The sequence below is a fragment of the Rhinatrema bivittatum genome, chromosome 10, assembly GCF_901001135.1.
Source record: "Rhinatrema bivittatum chromosome 10, aRhiBiv1.1, whole genome shotgun sequence".
Classification (NCBI taxonomy): domain Eukaryota; kingdom Metazoa; phylum Chordata; class Amphibia; order Gymnophiona; family Rhinatrematidae; genus Rhinatrema; species Rhinatrema bivittatum.
Genome location: NC_042624.1, coordinates 126757733 through 126775048, shown reverse-complemented (window position 1 = coordinate 126775048; position 17316 = coordinate 126757733). Strand labels below are relative to the sequence as shown.

At 47.5% G+C, this 17316-nt stretch overlaps 1 protein-coding gene across 4 annotated transcripts in view; it reads left to right on the top strand.

Annotated features, from left to right (window-relative positions):
* SZT2 (SZT2 subunit of KICSTOR complex) overlaps positions 1-17316 on the top strand; it is a 446100-nt gene that overhangs the window by 155089 nt on the left and 273695 nt on the right. For all 4 annotated transcript variants that reach the window (XM_029618788.1, XM_029618789.1, XM_029618790.1 and 1 more), the window contains exons 30-33: positions 6074-6166; positions 12252-12333; positions 12497-12778; positions 13374-13512. In XM_029618788.1, the coding sequence (XP_029474648.1) occupies positions 6074-6166; positions 12252-12333; positions 12497-12778; positions 13374-13512 (596 nt within the window). The remainder of the gene's footprint in view (positions 1-6073; positions 6167-12251; positions 12334-12496; positions 12779-13373; positions 13513-17316) is intronic.

Genomic DNA, 17316 nt, shown 5'->3' with positions numbered 1-17316 from the left:
AATTTCTTTGCTTTGGTGTTTACTGAAGAGGATGTTGGTAAGATACCCATTCCGGAGAAGGTTTTCATGGGTAATGATTCAGATGGACTGAACCAAATCACGGTAAACCTATTTATTTATTTATTTAACATTTTTATATACCGAAATTCATGTAGCGAAGTTACATATCATTTCGGTTTACATTATAACAGAAACAAGCATGTAAGAATGCAATTACATCAAACCTAGAAGATGTGGAAGGCTTGATTGACAAACTGAAGAGTAGTAAATCACCTGGACCGGATGGTATACACCCCAGAGTTCTGAAGGAACTAAAAAATGAAATTTCAGATCTATTAGTAAAAATTTGTAACCTATCATTAAAATCATCCATTGTACCTGAAGACTGGAGGATAGCAAATGTAACCCCAATATTTAAAAAGGGCTCCAGGGGTGACCCGGGAAACTACAGACCAGTTAGTGGAGTGCACTGTTAACCTGCGACTGGACGCGCGTTTTCGACGCGCTGGCTTTACCCCTTATTCAGTAAACGCGCGTCCAACCCCCCCGAACCTAATAGCGCCCACAACATGCAAATGCATGTTGATGGCCCTATTAGGTATTCCCGCGCGATTCAGAAAGCAAAATGTGCAGCCAAGCCGCACATTTTACTTTCAGAAATTAGCGTCTACCCAAAGGTAGGCGTTAATTTCTACGGACACCGGGAAAGTGCACAGAAAAGCAGTAAAAACTGCTTTTCTGTGCACCCTCCGACTTAATATCATGGCGATATTAAGTCGGAGGTCCCAAAAGTTAAAAGAAAAAAAAAAAAATTGAAATCTGCTCGCGGGCTGAAAACCAGAAGCTCAATTTTGCCGGCGTCCGGTTTCCGAACCCCGTGGCTGTCAGCGGGTTTGAGAGTCCCTAGCGCCTCTTTTTGCCGCGGGCCCTCATTTGAATACAGAATTGTGCGCACTTTTACTGTATCAGCCCATTAGAAAATAGCCACTGCTATTACTAGCATCAGTAGCATGGGATCTAACATAACATATAGAAACATAGAAATGATGGCAGAAGAAGACCAAACGGCCCATCCAGTCTGCCCAGCAAGCTTCACATTTTTTTCTCATACTTATCTGTTTCTCTTAGCTCTTTGGTTCTATTTCCCTTCCACCCCCACCATTAATGTAGAGAGCAGTGATGGAGCTGCAACCAAGTGAAATATCAAGCTTGATTAGTTATTTATTTATTTATTTAAAATTTTTATATACCGACATTCATCCAGGATATCATATCGGTTCACATTGTAACGCAAAAACAAACGCACGGCATGGCGCTTTACATTGAACAGTAAAAAACATGATAACAAGGCATTAACGAGAGGGGGGAACAATAATATGGGAAGTTTTGCAATAAAATTATATACAAGAATTGCAATTATATACATATGTACAAAAGAAAGAAAACTATGAGGTTAATTTTAATCAGGCTAGGAGATAAGATGGGGAAGAGAAGGGAGGAGAGCAAGGAAAGAGGGGGGCAGAGAGAAAGAAAAGAAGGTGGCGGAGAAAAGGGAGGGGAGAGTGGGGCGGTAGAATGGGAAACAGGGGAGGAGTGTGGAGAGTGGGAACAGTGGTGAGGTATAGTGAAAAATTAAGTGTATGCTTTTGCAAAGAGCCAGGTCTTGAGCTTCCGCTTGAAAGATTTGAGGCATTCTTCTTGCCGTAGTTATGGGTAGTAGGGGAAGTAGGGGAAGTAACCGCCGCAATAAGCAAGCTACACCCATGCCCATCTGCTTTACCCAGACCGTGCCATTCAGCCCTTATTGGTTGTTTTTCTTCTCCCCTGCCGTTGAAGCAGGGAGCTATGCTGGATATGCTTGTAGTATCAGTTTTTCATCTCACCTGCCGTTGAAGCAGAGAGCCATGCTGGATATGCGTGAAGTATCAGTTTTTCTTCTCCCATGCTGTTGAAGCAGAGAGCCATGCTGGATATGCGTGAAGTATCAGTTTTTCTTCTCCCCTGCCGTTGAAGCAGGATATGCATTGAAAGTGAAGTATCAGGCTTATTTGGTTTGGGGTAGTAACCGCCGTAACAAGCCAGCTACTCCCCGCTTTGTGAGTGCGAATCCTTTTTTCTTCTCCCCTGCTGTTGAAGCAGAGAGCTATGCTGGATATGCGTGAAGTATCAGTTTTTCTTCTCCCCTGCCGTTGAAGCAGAGAGCTATGCTGGATATGCGTGAAGTATCAGTTTTTCTTCTCCCCTGCCGTTGAAGCAGAGAGCCATGCTGGATATGCGTGAAGTATCAGTTTTTCTTCTCCCCTGCTGTTGAAGCAGGGAGCTATGCTGGATATGCGTGAAGTATCAGTTTTTCTTCTCCCCTGCCGTTGAAGCAGAGAGCTATGCTGGATATGCGTGAAGTATCTTCTTGGTGTTTGGGTAATTGCCAGGTACTTATACCCTGGATTGGCCACTGTTGGAGACAGGATGCTGGGCTTGATGGACCCTTGGTCTCAACCATTATGGAATGTTTTATGACCCTCAGATCACTCAGAATCTTTGGGACTTTGTGAAGGGTGGCGTGAGTGTGAGTGCTTTGTGCTATGGCGAAGATTGACACAGTCTAGTAGGCAAACCTATGAAGCCTATGCAGACAGCTGGCAAACGCACCCTGTAGCAGGACAGACTGGCGCTTCATCTATACCAGCCAACTCCTCTGCAGGTTGAGCCCTTGGGTTCTGGCAGCCGGCAGGTCTTAGGCAGGTCCCTAGGGCAGTGGCAATAACGAGTCCAATGGCTCGTCAGGGTCAAGGCAGGTAGAAGACTAACGGAGTTAGAGACAGGCCAAGGTCAGAGCAGGCAGCAGACAAGGATGATCAAGTTCAGGTAGCCGGCAATCATGGTCAGGTCCAAGCGGCAGGTAATTGTGGTGAGATCCAGGCAAGAGGTCAAAATCTGGAAAGTCATGCCAAGGGGAGACAAAGGCATTCAAAAGAGACTGGACAAGATGGCTGGATAAGGAAGGCTGGACAGGGCAAAGTTGGAGAGAAAAAACTGGATGAAGACAGGAACACAGAAGCAACATGCATTGATGACTAAGGTACATCAAGGGGCCTGTTGCTGAGGAATCAAGGCAGTATTCTGGGGAGCCTTTTATACCAGGATCCTGTGACATCATCAAAGGGACATAGCGGAAACTTTCCCGCCTCGGCCCTAAGTGTGACTGTGTGGCACGCATGTGCACCTATGGGGCCTCAGTGAGGAGGAAGATGATGATACCATGCTGGTGGCGTTCAGACCGCATCATAGACTGGGGCCTGCACAGTTGTGGTGGTGTCAGGGGTAAGTACAATGGCTCGTGGAGCTGACCTGCAGGCCGCAAATCTTAACAGATTGCAACTGCATGATGCAGCTGCTCAAGGACTCCCTGTCCTGATGGAGAGAGAATTCCAGTCTGACCAGAAGCAAACACTTTTAAAGTCTTCCAGTCCATATTGTCCTTACCACAGAAGCGCCCAACCTGGGCTGGCTAACTCATGAAGAGGGGCTCTGCACTCACTTTCTTTGGTCTGCTCAGGAGAAGTTTCATCAGATAAACTTCTTGAGACTAAAGGTGGTTTAGTGTCCTCTGAAGGCAGAGATTGGTTGGCCAACAAAGGTGACCAGGTCCAGATGGACAATCAAGTTGCAATGTTTTACATTAACAAGGAGGGAGGCCCTGGCAGGGCTGGTGCTAGCTTTTTTTGCTGCTCCCCCCGGTTCATTCATTGTCTGTCCCAGGCCCATCTCATTTCAGTGATACAAACTTTAAAAACTGACTCCTCCCCCCCCCAGAACTCATAGCTGATGCAAGGATATTAGGTGCCCTATGCAAACCCTATAGCCTTGCACAACCCCCCCCCCCCCCCCACCCTGCTCCACATACACAGTTAGGAGTTATGTATCTATCACAATATTTTACAGGAAAAATATCACTTACATTATATTTACATGCACTGCTGTGATGCAAAAACACTTGGAACCGATATGGTATTAGGCCTATTGTGTATGGGCCTGACCCTCCGAAAGCCCTAAAATACTTCCTATTAGGAGGATACCTCGCCTCAGTCACACATGAAGAACATAAACAGACCCTCATCAAATGCAAAATAGAGCAACATAAAGCAGAAATACAAACATGACAAAACCTGAACTAGCAACCATAAGAAGCCAGACCCTCTATGCAGTGCAACAATAAGAAACTAGAACTATCACCATTCCACAATCATCAAACAATAAAATCAATAAATATAATACATTCATAAGCATAATGGTAAAATCATAATATTTCAAAAACAGATGACATATAAAAGATCGAATAATTAAAAATGTACATAGTTTTTTTAAATGTCCCAAACACCAATAAAATATTTCAAAACAGCAGACACATTAAATAACACCTGAAAAATAAAACTAAAAATGACTTTAAAAATTCACACTCTCCCCATACCTGGGAACTTTTGATTTCCAGTCCCGTGAAATTGTTGTGGAATAGTGAGAGTGAGGTGCACAAACTTCCTCTTCTCTTTCTTATACATACACAAATATGCTCCCTCTCAGTCTTAACCCCCAGGCGACTCCAGCTCTAGTTGGAATCTGCCAGCAGCCCGGGGCCGCCCTCTTCATTTCATCTGCTGACAGGTTGGGATCCACCTACAGCCACGTTTTCTCTTTCTCTTTTTTACAGGCGCCTTATTCCACTTTACCCCCATGCTCTGCTCCTCTCCTCACTCCATGCACTGCTCCTCTCTCCTCACTTTATTCCACCTTACCCCATGTTCTGCTCCTCTCCTCACCCCATGCTCTGCTTCTCCCTCCTCACCTTATTCCACCTTACCCCATGCTCTGCTCCTCTCCTCACCCCATGCTCTGCTTCTCCCTCCTCACCTTATTCCACCTTACCCCAAGCTCTGCTCCTCCCCTCACCTTATTCCACCTTACCCCATGCTCTGCTCCTCTCCTCACCCCATGCTCTGCTTCTCCCTCCTCACCTTATTCCACCTTACCCCATGCTCTGCTCCTCTCCTCACCCCATGCTCTGCTTCTCCCTCCTCACCTTATTCCACCTTACCCCATGCTCTGCTCCTCCCCTCACCTTATTCCACCTTACCCCATGTTCTGCTTCTCTCCTCACCTTACTCCACCTTACCCCACACTCTGCTCCTCACCTTATTCCACCTTACCCCATGCTCTGCTCCTCCCCTCACCTTATTCCACCTTACCCCATGCTCTGCTCCTCTCCTCACCTTTTCCACCTTACCCCATGCTTTGCTCCTCTCCTCACCTTATTCCACCTTACTCCATGCTCTGCTCCTCACCTTATTCCACCTTACTCCATGCTCTGCTCCTCCCCTCACCTTATTCCACCTTACCCCATTCTCTGCTCCTCTCCTCACCTTACCCCACGCTCTGCTCCTCACCTTATTCCACCTTACCCCATTCTCTGCTCCTCTCCTCACCTTATTCCACCTTACCCCATGCTCTGCTCCTCCCCTCACCTTATTCCACCTTACCCCATTCTCTGCTCCTCTCCTCACCTTACCCCACGCTCTGCTCCTCACCTTATTCCACCTTACCCCATGCTCTGCTCCTCCATTCTCCACCCTCCCCCGCACAATTTTCTGATCTTCCTTAACCCCCATCATCTGCAAGTTTTACTTTCTTCCTGCTACGCTCTTCCTGTATTTCCATTTATTTCTGCCTCCACAAATTAATGGTGTTTTGCAATTGTTTTGCCTCTCCCTTTGTTTATAGGAGGGGAGGGGCTGAGTGGATCAGTATATTTTGAGTGGTTGGGTGGAGACTTTGGAGGTTTGGTGAGAGAACAGAGAATTGATGTATAGGGGCATAGACCTTGCTGAGCCAGTATGGGGCACTGAACATTTCTGACCCTTTCTCCAGAGCTGCAGCATTAGGTCTGTTTACCTGGGTGTAGGTAAAGAACTGAACTGGGAATGGCAGAGGCTGGTGGAAGAGGGGTCTAGTAATGGGGGCTGCGACTGCCTGCTGCTGCAATCTCTCCTTCATTACTGCTCTTCCCATTCTTTTCCTCTAGGATAAATTTCTGGAAATTGGCAGTCTGCATTTCAAGACTGTGCCCTCCAATCCACATTATTTTTTTTATTGCCCTCCATCCTGGAAGAAAGAGGTAAGCTCCCTGTTACTTGATAATGGTTATCTCATGTGTGGTGGTCAAGATTGAAATGTATTTGGGTGATGCCACAGTCACTGGATTAAGCCTCTGTCCAAATGCAATTTGATAGAGAAGCAGGAAAGAGGAAGTGTCCCTCTCAGTGGAGTCTCTTCCATCCGAGGAAAATTCTGAAGTCTAGTATTAAAGTGATGAGTCAGAAGAAGCGCAGCCTTTACCGGCTTGCTCATGTCATTAGAAGATGGAGCTACAGAGAGGAGTGGTTCAGAATGGATATTCGTCATTCCAGTTCTGGTTTTACCCCATTCTATGCAGACTCATTCTGATTTCCTTGGGTAAATCAATAGCACAATCAGAAGTACAGCTCCCTCATACAAGACAGTAAAACCTTACATCATGGTACCAGGTGGCAACCCTAGTGAAGGCAGTGATTTACTTGGCTTAATGCTCTGATGCCATCTCTCCAGAAGATATAAAGAGCGAGTGTAGACTCCAAAGGCAATTTTCAAGGAAACATGAGATGCTAAACCTAGCTCCCAGTCAAACTTCAAAGCCACTAGATGTCTATCCACCCCATACTCAGTCATGCAAACTAAAAGAACAATACCAAAAACAACCAACCGCTCCCAATTGGAATATATCTCTTCTGCTCAATACACCAACAAAACTGTTTGCTTAAACCAAACAAAAAAATGTTGAAGGTTGTAATTTCATACATGGCTGACGCCAGACCAAAAGAGGGTAAGATGCCAAAGATTTAATCAACACCACCTTATCTACTTGTTCAGTTCAAGAATTTGATGCAAAGAAGCAAATTTAAAAACAAACATTTTTTAAATTTGCATTTAAAGCACTTAGCTCTGATGAACCACCACCGTCTAATATGTTAACAATGCTGTAATACATAGGAACCCAACGTGGCTACGTTTCAAAACCTGTCTTCCTCAGGGATTAAGATGGCTTCTCCTCCAGCAAGTCAACTTAAGCAGAACTGGCCTTCCATCCTTAATGTTTGTGTTTGGTTTAAGCACACATTTTTGTTGGTGTATTGAGCAGAAGAGATCGATTCCAGTCATGCGTGCTAGGTTGTTTTTGGTATTGTTTGGTCGTGTCCCGTGTGGAGATACGCTATTGTTTGAACTAAAAGAACAAAACATCTTTTGTGCACATGGGTCTAAATGTGGAAAAAAGTTTCAAAGGGGAGGGCTTCAGCAAAAAAGGAACATAAATAATTTGAGACTTTTGGGTAGAGAAAAATATTCAAAGTTTAAGAAATTTCCCCTAAAGACCATTTTTATAATTTCTGTTTTTTCAAGGGTTGCAGAAAAATTCTTGATTACAGGTCAGTGCTTGACTGAAGGTGATCAAGGGATAAAAAAACAATTGTACAATACTTAATAGAAAAAATGTGGGAATATCTAGACAGCTTATGCTCATTGGAGAGAATGAGCAGCTAGCAGACTTTGTTTATGCTCTTTGCATTGTTTGTCCATTGATCTCCTCCGTTCACGCAAGAAGAAATTCTATGGCTTTCAGTTCAGACATCTTCATTTTCTCTGCTCCATGGCTCTACAGAAGTGCCCACAGCTCATAAGAAACCTAGATCTCTAGTCAAAACACATGGCCGGGCTCAGATTGGTGTTTACACACGGATATTTTCATTCATTTGACATTTTAATTTCTTTCACCTCACAAATTCATTTGTTTATTTTATGTCATTTCATTTGTTTCCATTAAAGTCAATGGGGGAAGCAATGCATCCCATTTTGCACTCTTAACATTGGGGTTTTCTTTCAAGTTTAATGAAACTTGCAAACAGACATCATTAGCAGAAATAGCAACCCTTGAAGACACTAAAAGTGGGAGAAAGTGGCACTAACAGTGGCATGAATAGCTCCAGGCACTATGATGGGGCAAAGCAGAATGAACAATAAGAATGGCACAAATACCTCAAAGTACCCAAAAGGAGAAATCAGCACAAAGAGCGGCACGAATACCTCAAAGCACCCAAAAGGAGAAATCAGCACAAAGAGTGGCACGGATACCTCAAAGCACCCAAAAGGAGAAATCAGCACAAAGAGTGGCACGGATACCTCAAAGCACCCAAAAGAAGAAATCAGCACAAAGAGTGGCACGGATACCTCAAAGCACCCAAAAGAAGAAATCAGCACAAAGAGTGGCACGGATACCTCAAAGCACCCAAAAGGAGAAATCAGCACAAAGAGTGGCACGGATACCTCAAAGCACCCAAAAGAAGAAATCAGCACAAAGAGTGGCACGGATACCTCAAAGCACCCAAAAGGAGAAATCAGCACAAAGAGTGGCACGAATACCTCAAAGCACCCAAAAGAAGAAATCAGCACAAAGAGTGGCACGGATACCTCAAAGCACCCAAAAGAAGAAATCAGCACAAAGAGTGGCACGGATACCTCAAAGCACCCAAAAGAAGAAATCAGCACAAAGAGTGGCACGAATACCTCAAAGCACCCAAAAGGAGAAATCAGCACAAAGAGTGGCACGAATACCTCAAAGCACCCAAAAGGAGAAATCAGCACAGAGAGCGGCACGAATACCTCAAAGCACCCAAAAGGAGAAATCAGCACAAAGAGTGGCACGGATACCTCAAAGCACCCAAAAGGAGAAATCAGCACAAAGAGCGGCACGAATACCTCAAAGCACCCAAAAGGAGAAATCAGCACAGAGAGCGGCACGAATACCTCAAAGCACCCAAAAGGAGAAATCAGCACAGAGAGCGGCACGAATACCTCAAAGCACCCAAAAGGAGAAATCAGCACAGAGAGCGGCACGAATACCTCAAAGCACCCAAAAGGAGAAATCAGCACAAAGAGTGGCACGAATACCTCAAAGCACCCAAAGGAGAAATCAGCACAGAGAGTGGCACGGATACCTCAAAGCACCCAAAAGAAGAAATCAGCACAGAGAGTGGCACGGATACCTCAAAGCACCCAAAAGAAGAAATCAGCACAGAGAGTGGCACGGATACCTCAAAGCACCCAAAAGGAGAAATCAGCACAGAGAGTGGCACGGATACCTCAAAGCACCCAAAAGGAGAAATCAGCACAGAGAGTGGCACGGATACCTCAAAGCACCCAAAAGAAGAAATCAGCGCAAAGAGCGGCACGAATACCTCAAAGCACCCAAAAGGAGAAATCAGCACAGAGAGTGGCCTGAACTCCCAAGTCATAGAGGGATAAGAGCGACATCAATGCAGGAAGGCGCTGAACCAAGAGAGAGGCAGGCACGAGCAATATCAGCAAGAGTGTCAACTGCGTGAAAAGTGGATGTCCCTAGAGGGAGGGGAAGGGTTAGCTTCCAAATTTCAGCACAGAAAAGGCAGTGCTAAGCGTTCACCCTGTACTGCATTGAAAATGAAGGTCAGCCCAAGGTTAATCAAATTCTTTCAAGCTTAATCCATGAGAGCCTTTTCGTTGCATTTTCTTTTCTTGCAAAAAGCCAGTCTTGCTGGGGGCTTCAGCAGTGTTTCACCTGAGATTTATTTCATTCTCATCTGAAGAGGGCTGAGACTTTGGGATATTAAGGCTTAATCTACAAGGTATAGCTGGAATTTACCCTCAGTTCAAAGACTAACGTCTGAGGGGACATTTTCCCTGTAGCCAGAATTAATGCCATAAATTCACGTGTGCATGAACGCCGCATGGCAAACGCACACAGAGTTACAGCTGCCCACAAGAGTGCATGTGGATGTATATCCTTCCTTTCAGAAATCCTGAGCATGCCCCACTCGCGTGCTCTTACAGGCATTCCTGCCGGGGACATTTACAGGACTGAGTGCATGTGGATTTATATCCTTCCTTTCAGAAATCCTGAGCGTGTCCCACTCGCGTGCTCTTACAGGCATTCCTGCCGGGGACATTTACAGGACTGAGTGCATGTGGATTTATATCCTTCCTTTCAGAAATCCTAAGCGTGTCCCACTCGCGTGCTCTTACAGGCATTCCTGCCGGGGACATTTACAGGACTGAGTGCATGTGGATTTATATCCTTCCTTTCAGAAATCCTGAGCGTGCCACACTCGCGTGCTCTTACAGGCATTCCTGCCGGGGACATTTACAGGACTGAGTGCATGTGGATTTATATCCTTCCTTTCAGAAATCCTGAGCGTGCCTCACTCGCGTGCTCTTACAGGCATTCCTGCCGGGGACATTTACAGGACTGAGTGCATGTGGATGTATATCCTTCCTTTCAGAAATCCTGAGCGTGCCTCACTCGCGTGCTCTTACAGGCATTCCTGCCGGGGACATTTACAGGACTGAGTGCATGTGGATTTATATCCTTCCTTTCAGAAATCCTGAGCGTGCCTCACTCGCGTGCTCTTACAGGCATTCCTGCCGGGGACATTTACAGGACTGAGTGCATGTGGATTTATATCCTTCCTTTCAGAAATCCTGAGCGTGCCCCACTCGCGTGCTCTTATAGGCATTCCTGCCGGGGACATTTACAGGACTGAGTGCATGTGGATTTATATCCTTCCTTTCAGAAATCCTGAGCATGCCCCACTCGCTTGCGTTTGCAGGCATTCCTGCCGGGGACATTTACAGGACTGAGTGTAGGTTCAACCAGACAATCTGCATGATTTCATCCCAACCTAGATTGCTAAAATGCTTTGTAATCCTTATTTAGGACCATTTCATGTCAACAGAAGAATGCCTATGTAAGGATCACTGTGTTTCGGGGACGCACTGGCTGAAATAGGTTTTGGGAGACTCTCAAATTATAGAATAAAAAGATACTTTGGACTTAGTGAAACATTTTTGGCAGGTGCAAGCTTCTCATAGCACTTCAGCCTGGTGTGGGGCAGTAAGGCGCACCATTTCTACGGCAGTGTTTACAGCTGCTGTTTTATTCCCTCCCATTTATAGTTTGTGCTGCTGTGCATTTTATCCCCAAATTTGGTTATTTTAGCAGGTTGTTCACTTTGACCTCTGTTGAGTTTATCTGTACACAAGGAACATTATTTAGAAATGATCGTTACCTCTCAGTGCTGCTGGTTGCTTGATGTGATGAGCTGAAAGTTGTCAGTGTGACAGGGTAGTGGAGAGAGCCAGTAATGCTAGGGGTCCATAGGGAGAGAGAGCGATCACCAGAGAAAGAAAAGGAGATGCATTACTGGGGAGGCCGAGCAGATGCAGATTGCACCGTAATCACCTTACAAGAATTAAGGGCTTAAATCTATACACTTCAGAAGGCAGGACAGATTGGGGTGAGGGCTGCTCTGGTAGAGATTAAAATAATTGAAAGGTATAAACAATTTAGGAAGCATTTCTCAGTGGAAAGGAAGCCTAGAGGCTGAAGTATAACATAAGGAAATATTTTGTGACAGAAATGGTGGTGGAAGCCCAGACTAGTAGTGGAATTCATGAGTCTGAACGGACAAGATCTTTATCTGCTGTCACGTTTTGTGTTTCTAGGATTTGCATGGCACAAGGGCAGTGTGTGAAGAGAGTGGGAGCGAGGGTGCTGGCAGTGTTATTCCAGGGTGAAGGGGTGGTCAGTGGACTGGAGAATTTACTTTAGCTCAGCTCTACTGAGAAAGGAGAAACGTTGGTATCTAGAGAGAAGCTGAGCAGCTGGCAAGAAGGAGACCTGAAGCTAAGCAAATCATTCTAGTGCATCCTCAGATTGGAGTTTGTGTCGTAAGGGCTTCTGCCACTGAGAGCTCAGGGTAGGAATTAAACAAGGAGCCAGAGAATGGGGTAACCTGGTTTTTCTGTAATGCACCACAAGGAGAACAGTCCCTGATAAAGATGGTCTTATCCAGATATTTATACTTACTCTCCAATGTCACTATTCAGTATTCGCCCCCTGTAATAGTAGGCAAATCTTTTCCTGTCATTATGCCTCTTGCACTTTTTCCTGTTTTCTGCAGCTTGTTTTGGGACCTGCTTAAGCATTACATTTTTCCATAATTAAGCAATCTCATAACGATCAGCAAAGTAGCTAAGCTGTTTCTTAAGCTTGTTTAGTTTAAAAGCTGCATCTGGCTGTAAGTGTATAATTCATATTATCTTGTCTCATCAGTACAGCCTTTGATCTTTTTCAGGATGAGACCTTGCAGGAACAGCAGAGCAGGAAGCAGAGTGAGGATCTTGAGGTGTCTGAGGCAGAGCTTGCAGCAGAAGAAGGTAATAGTCCTGAGGAGGACAGACTCGGTCTGGAACCTGTTTCAGCCCTAGTGTGGCCATGATAACCTGGGGCTAGCCTGTGCCTTGCAGCCCTAGTACTGTGGTGTGTGACTTGTGGCCATAGTGCCCTGGTACTAATGCTAGTGCGTGTGCTTCTGTGCAGGGAATGTGTCTGGGTGCTGCATAGCCACAGAAAGTGACCCAGATCTGGAAGTGGAGTACCGGGAGAAGTCCGACCCAGAATTTCAGGACATGGATTCACTTTCAGAATCCAGCACAGTCAATCAGGATGATGACTCCTTTAGCATCCTAGGGGGAGACTCCTTGAATGAGCAGGAGACACTGGAACGGGACATGCCACCACTCTTCATCCACCTCATCTGCTCAGTGACCATCAGGAACATGCAAGGCTCCATGCCTATTTCAACACTGCCCACCTGCCTGGGTAAGGAAAGGAGGAATTACTGTGGCAACATTGCACACCTGCCTGGGAAGGGAAGGGGGGGCCTGTCTACCTAAGCACGGCAAAGAGGGCATGGGTGGGTCAGCATTGCCTACCTGCTTGCATGGGTGGAGCAGCACTGCTGAGTGCCTGGGTAACAGGAGGAGGGCATAGTGCGATGTTACCCACATCCATCCATAAAGGAAGGAGGGAATGGATGGATCAGCACTGCTGAGTGCCTGGGTAACAGGAGGAGGGCATGGTGCGATGTTACCCACATCCATCCATAAAGGAAGGAGGGAATGGATGGATCAGCCCTCCCCACTACCCAGCTGAGAGGAGGAGGGCATGGGTGGAGCAGCACTGCTGAGTGCCTGGGTAACAGGAGGAGGGCATGGTGCGATGTTACCCACATCCATCCATAAAGGAAGGAGGGCATGGATGGATCAGCCCTCCCCACTACCCAGCTAAGAGGAGGAGGGCTTGGGTTGGGTCAGCATTGTCCACATGCTTGGGTTTAAGGATAGATATTATCTGACTGTTCTCTGGCCCCAGTTATCCTTGATCCCTGACTTTGCTATCTGTCCATTTATATCAGGAGAAGTCATTGGCTGCTTGGAAAATAACCAGTCCATCCAAAACATCAACCTCAAAGACCTTACTGTCACCCTTGATATTTATATCCTGACTTTGCCTTTGGAAATTGAAGTTTTGACCTCTGACATTCACCACAACAGGTGAGTAGGATGAGGTATAGGGGCAGATCCTACATGGCCAAGCTTTACTGATACAATAATGATATGAATCTATGAAACAACCCCTAGATATTAATATACCACAGATGACTGAGAGAGACCTATTTGGTGCTGAACGCTCCCATCCATCAGAGAGTGAATTAATTCCCCCCCCCCAACACCCCCACACCCCCCATGCTGAACTCCCCCATCCACCAGCGAGTGAGACTTTCCCCACTGAGGCTGAGCTCTCCCATCAATCAGAGTTAAATCCCCCCCTCCTCAGTGCTGATTTCCGCCAACCATCAGAGACCCCCCCGCCCCTCAATGCTGAACCCCCCCATCCACCAACGTGGTCTCTCAGTTGTGTCGATGTTTAAGCTTAAAAAAACCAACTGCTAAGCCATTGATACGTAAATCACAATTTTCCTAGCGTGTAGCAGATGGACTCAGGACCAATGGGTATAGTGCGCTCCCGATAGCAGTTGGAGACGGATCAGATTTCAATCTGACGTCAGCTCTAGTACATAGACCCCTGCAGGAAGTGCAGCTCATCAGTATTTTCCGTCTCCATAGCAGTTAGGGACTATCTGCACGCTCTCACAGCGTTAGAGTAAATTTAACAGAGAAAACCCAAAACAAGACGAAATCTTACCTCTACAGACGAGCCCCGCTCTCCTGTGGTGATACCCATTGGGTACCTCCCCCAGTTGAGAATTCCCAAGGTGATTTCCATGATCCCTCAGAGGTGACCCTCGGTCCGGCGGCCAACCCTCGGCAGGGACCTAGTCCCCAATTTTGGGCGCGGCTGAGAGGCAGCGGGTGCAACCTAGAGCACGGTGGTGAAGGTATTTGCCCTCTCCTCCCGCAGCCGGAGACCGCCCGGAACGAAACCGGGAAGCGCCGAGACAAGGTAAGGTAGAAATCTTCTTAAAGCCTCCGGTCTTCGAAGCCCGAGGAGTCGCTCAGGTCGCTGGCCGGGACCAGTGCCACCGGGTTGATCCGCTCTAGCAGGGCTAGGCCCCGGTTACATCCAAGGGTCCTCCCATGTGGAGACCCTCCGAGGGGGTCGCCATATTGCCCGCGTGGTTGCCATTGCCATTTTGGCCCTGTTCGCCACCCTGTCCGCCGTCTTGATCAGTGCGCACAAAGGCGAGCCGTGCGCACAAAATTACCTGTGCTCACAACCTTGCATGCATAAGTACCGTGTGCACAAGATACGAGCGTATCCTGCACTTACTGTGCCGAGCGCATAACTGCGACTTGTGCGCACACCAGCGCACACAGCCTGAGCGCACACAATCCACGCGCACATCTTTGATGCACCGGAGCGAATAACAAATTTTATGCATCTACACTCATGGCACCACCAGAAAAGGAGCTCAAGGCTCAGGGCCTCTGCCCAGCATCAGAGCCGCACAACATGAAGAGGCTGACGCCCTGTGCATACAGTGCGAGGAGGCCCTGGGGGGGATCCAGCCCAGGCCCAGCACCAGTCGGGACTGGGATCTAGCTCCTCAATCAGTACCCAAGACCTAGCGAACCACAACGGGACCTCCCCTCAATCGGGACTCCCCAGGGACACAGCGCCTCTTAGCTTGGACCCAGCGTCTATCTCCTGGGTAGAATTTTTCAAAGGTCTGCACACCTTCGTTCACATGCAGACTGAGCCCCCGGCAACACGGCCACAGCCTTTACCAGAGGACCTTTGCGCCCCCGGCCCCTCTAGGCCCAGAGAGGTGAATCCACCGCCCAGAAGTCCCACTTACGGGGACACGGACAACTCTGAGGAGGAATCAGAGCCTCTGAAGGAGGGGGAACTCCTTCCGGGGACAGAGCCTCACCGGACCATGAGGTGCTTCTTCACCAAGGATGAGCTTCCAGACCTAGTCACCCACAGCCTCAAGGACGTTGCTATCCCGGGCACAAGTGCCTCGGGGGAATCTAAGACGAACACCCTGCTAGAGGGACTCTGTTAGACCTGCCGCCATTTCCCTCTCTTACAAGCCGTCCAACAGCTAATCGACCTGGAATGGGTTGCACCAGAGTCCACATTCAAAGGAGGACGGGCCCTGGCAGCCATGTACCCTCTGGACCCGGCGGCCAAAGACCTTCTGACATGCCCAAAAGTGAATGCCATGGTCTGCGCAGTCTCGAAGCCACTGCCATTAGCAATGGTAACATGGACTAGACTTAGTTTTTGGGTACTTGCCAGGTTCTTTTGGCCTGGATTGGCCACTGTTGGAAACAGGATGCTGGGCTTGATGGACCCTTGGTTTGACCCAGTATGGCATTTTCTTATGTTCTTACAATCCCAGTGGAGGGAGGTGCACCACTCAAAGATGCTCATGACAGACGTCTGGAATCCATCCTCAAACAGTCATTTGACGGCGCTGCTATGTCTCTACAGATAGTGGCCTGCGGCGCCATGGTGACACATGCCTGCCTATCTCAGACCAGGAGCAACACTTCTGGGGAAGCCATGGAACCAGCTGTATCGTTCCTCACGGATGCTGCTTTCGACCTGGTGCGCACCGCAGCTAGAGGAGTGTCATCAGCCGTGGCAGCCAGGAGGCAACTCTGGCTCCGAAGTTGGTCAGCTGACGCGTCTTCCAAATCGAGACTCACAAGGATGTCCTTCAAGGGATCCCTCCTGTTCGGAAGCAAACTAGAGAAACTCGCATGGGTGCTTTCGTGCCACTCTTTGTGCTGATTTCTCCTTTTGGGTGCTTTGAGGTATTCACACCACTCTCTGTGCTGATCTCTCCTTTTGGGTGCTTTGAGGTATTCGTGCCTCTCTTTGTGCTGATTTCTCCTTTTGGTTGCTTTGAGGTATTCGTGCCGCTCTTTGTGCTGATTTCTCCTTTTGGGTGCTTTGAGGTATTCGTGCCAGTGGGAGGAGCCAGAGGCACGCATAAGACCCGCGACCCGAGAGAGCTCACCGGGCGGTTTGAAATCCTTTTCTAATTGGGTCACATCAGCCAGACTGTGTGGGACAATTTCTGTTGCAGTGTGAGTTATTGCCTGCTTAAGGATTTCTGCCTTGAATTCGGACACCAGTGGGAGGAGCCAGAGGCGCGCATAAGACCCTCGACCCGAGAGAGCTCACCGGGTGGTTTGGAATCCTTTTCTAATTGGGTCTCATCAGCCAGACTGTGTGGGACAATTTCTGTTGCAGTGTGAGTTATTGCCTGCTTAAAGATTTCTGCCTTGAATTCGGACGCCAGTGGGAGGAGCCAGAGGCGTGTATAAGACCCTCGACCCGAGAGAGCTCACCGGGTGGTTTGGAATCCTTTTCTAATTGGGTCTCATCAGCCAGACTGTGTGGGACAATTTCTGTTGCAGTGTGAGTTATTGCCTGCTTAAAGATTTCTGCCTTGAATTTGGACGCCAGTGGGAGGAGCCAGAGGCGCGCATAAGACCCGCGACTCGAGAGAGCTCACCGGGCGGTTTGGAATCCTTTTCTAATTGGGTCACATCAGCCAGACTGTGTGGGACAATTTCTGTTGCAGTGTGAGTTATTGCCTGCTTAAAGATTTCTGCCTTGAATTCGGATGCCAGTAGGAGGAGCCAGAGGTGCGCATTCGACCCGAGCCTCTGCGGCGCACCACCAAAGCCGCGCATGCCTAAGGGGCACGCGCGACTTTGTCCGGGTTTGTACGGATTTGTAGGCCAGGATTTTTAGCTTTAAAAATATATAATTACATTTCTTGACTTAGGGAAATTCTGAACTTCCCCATAAGAGGTTTTTGAGTATTAGAACTTGATTATATGAGAGAGCTTATCCAGAAGTAAAGGCATTGTTCA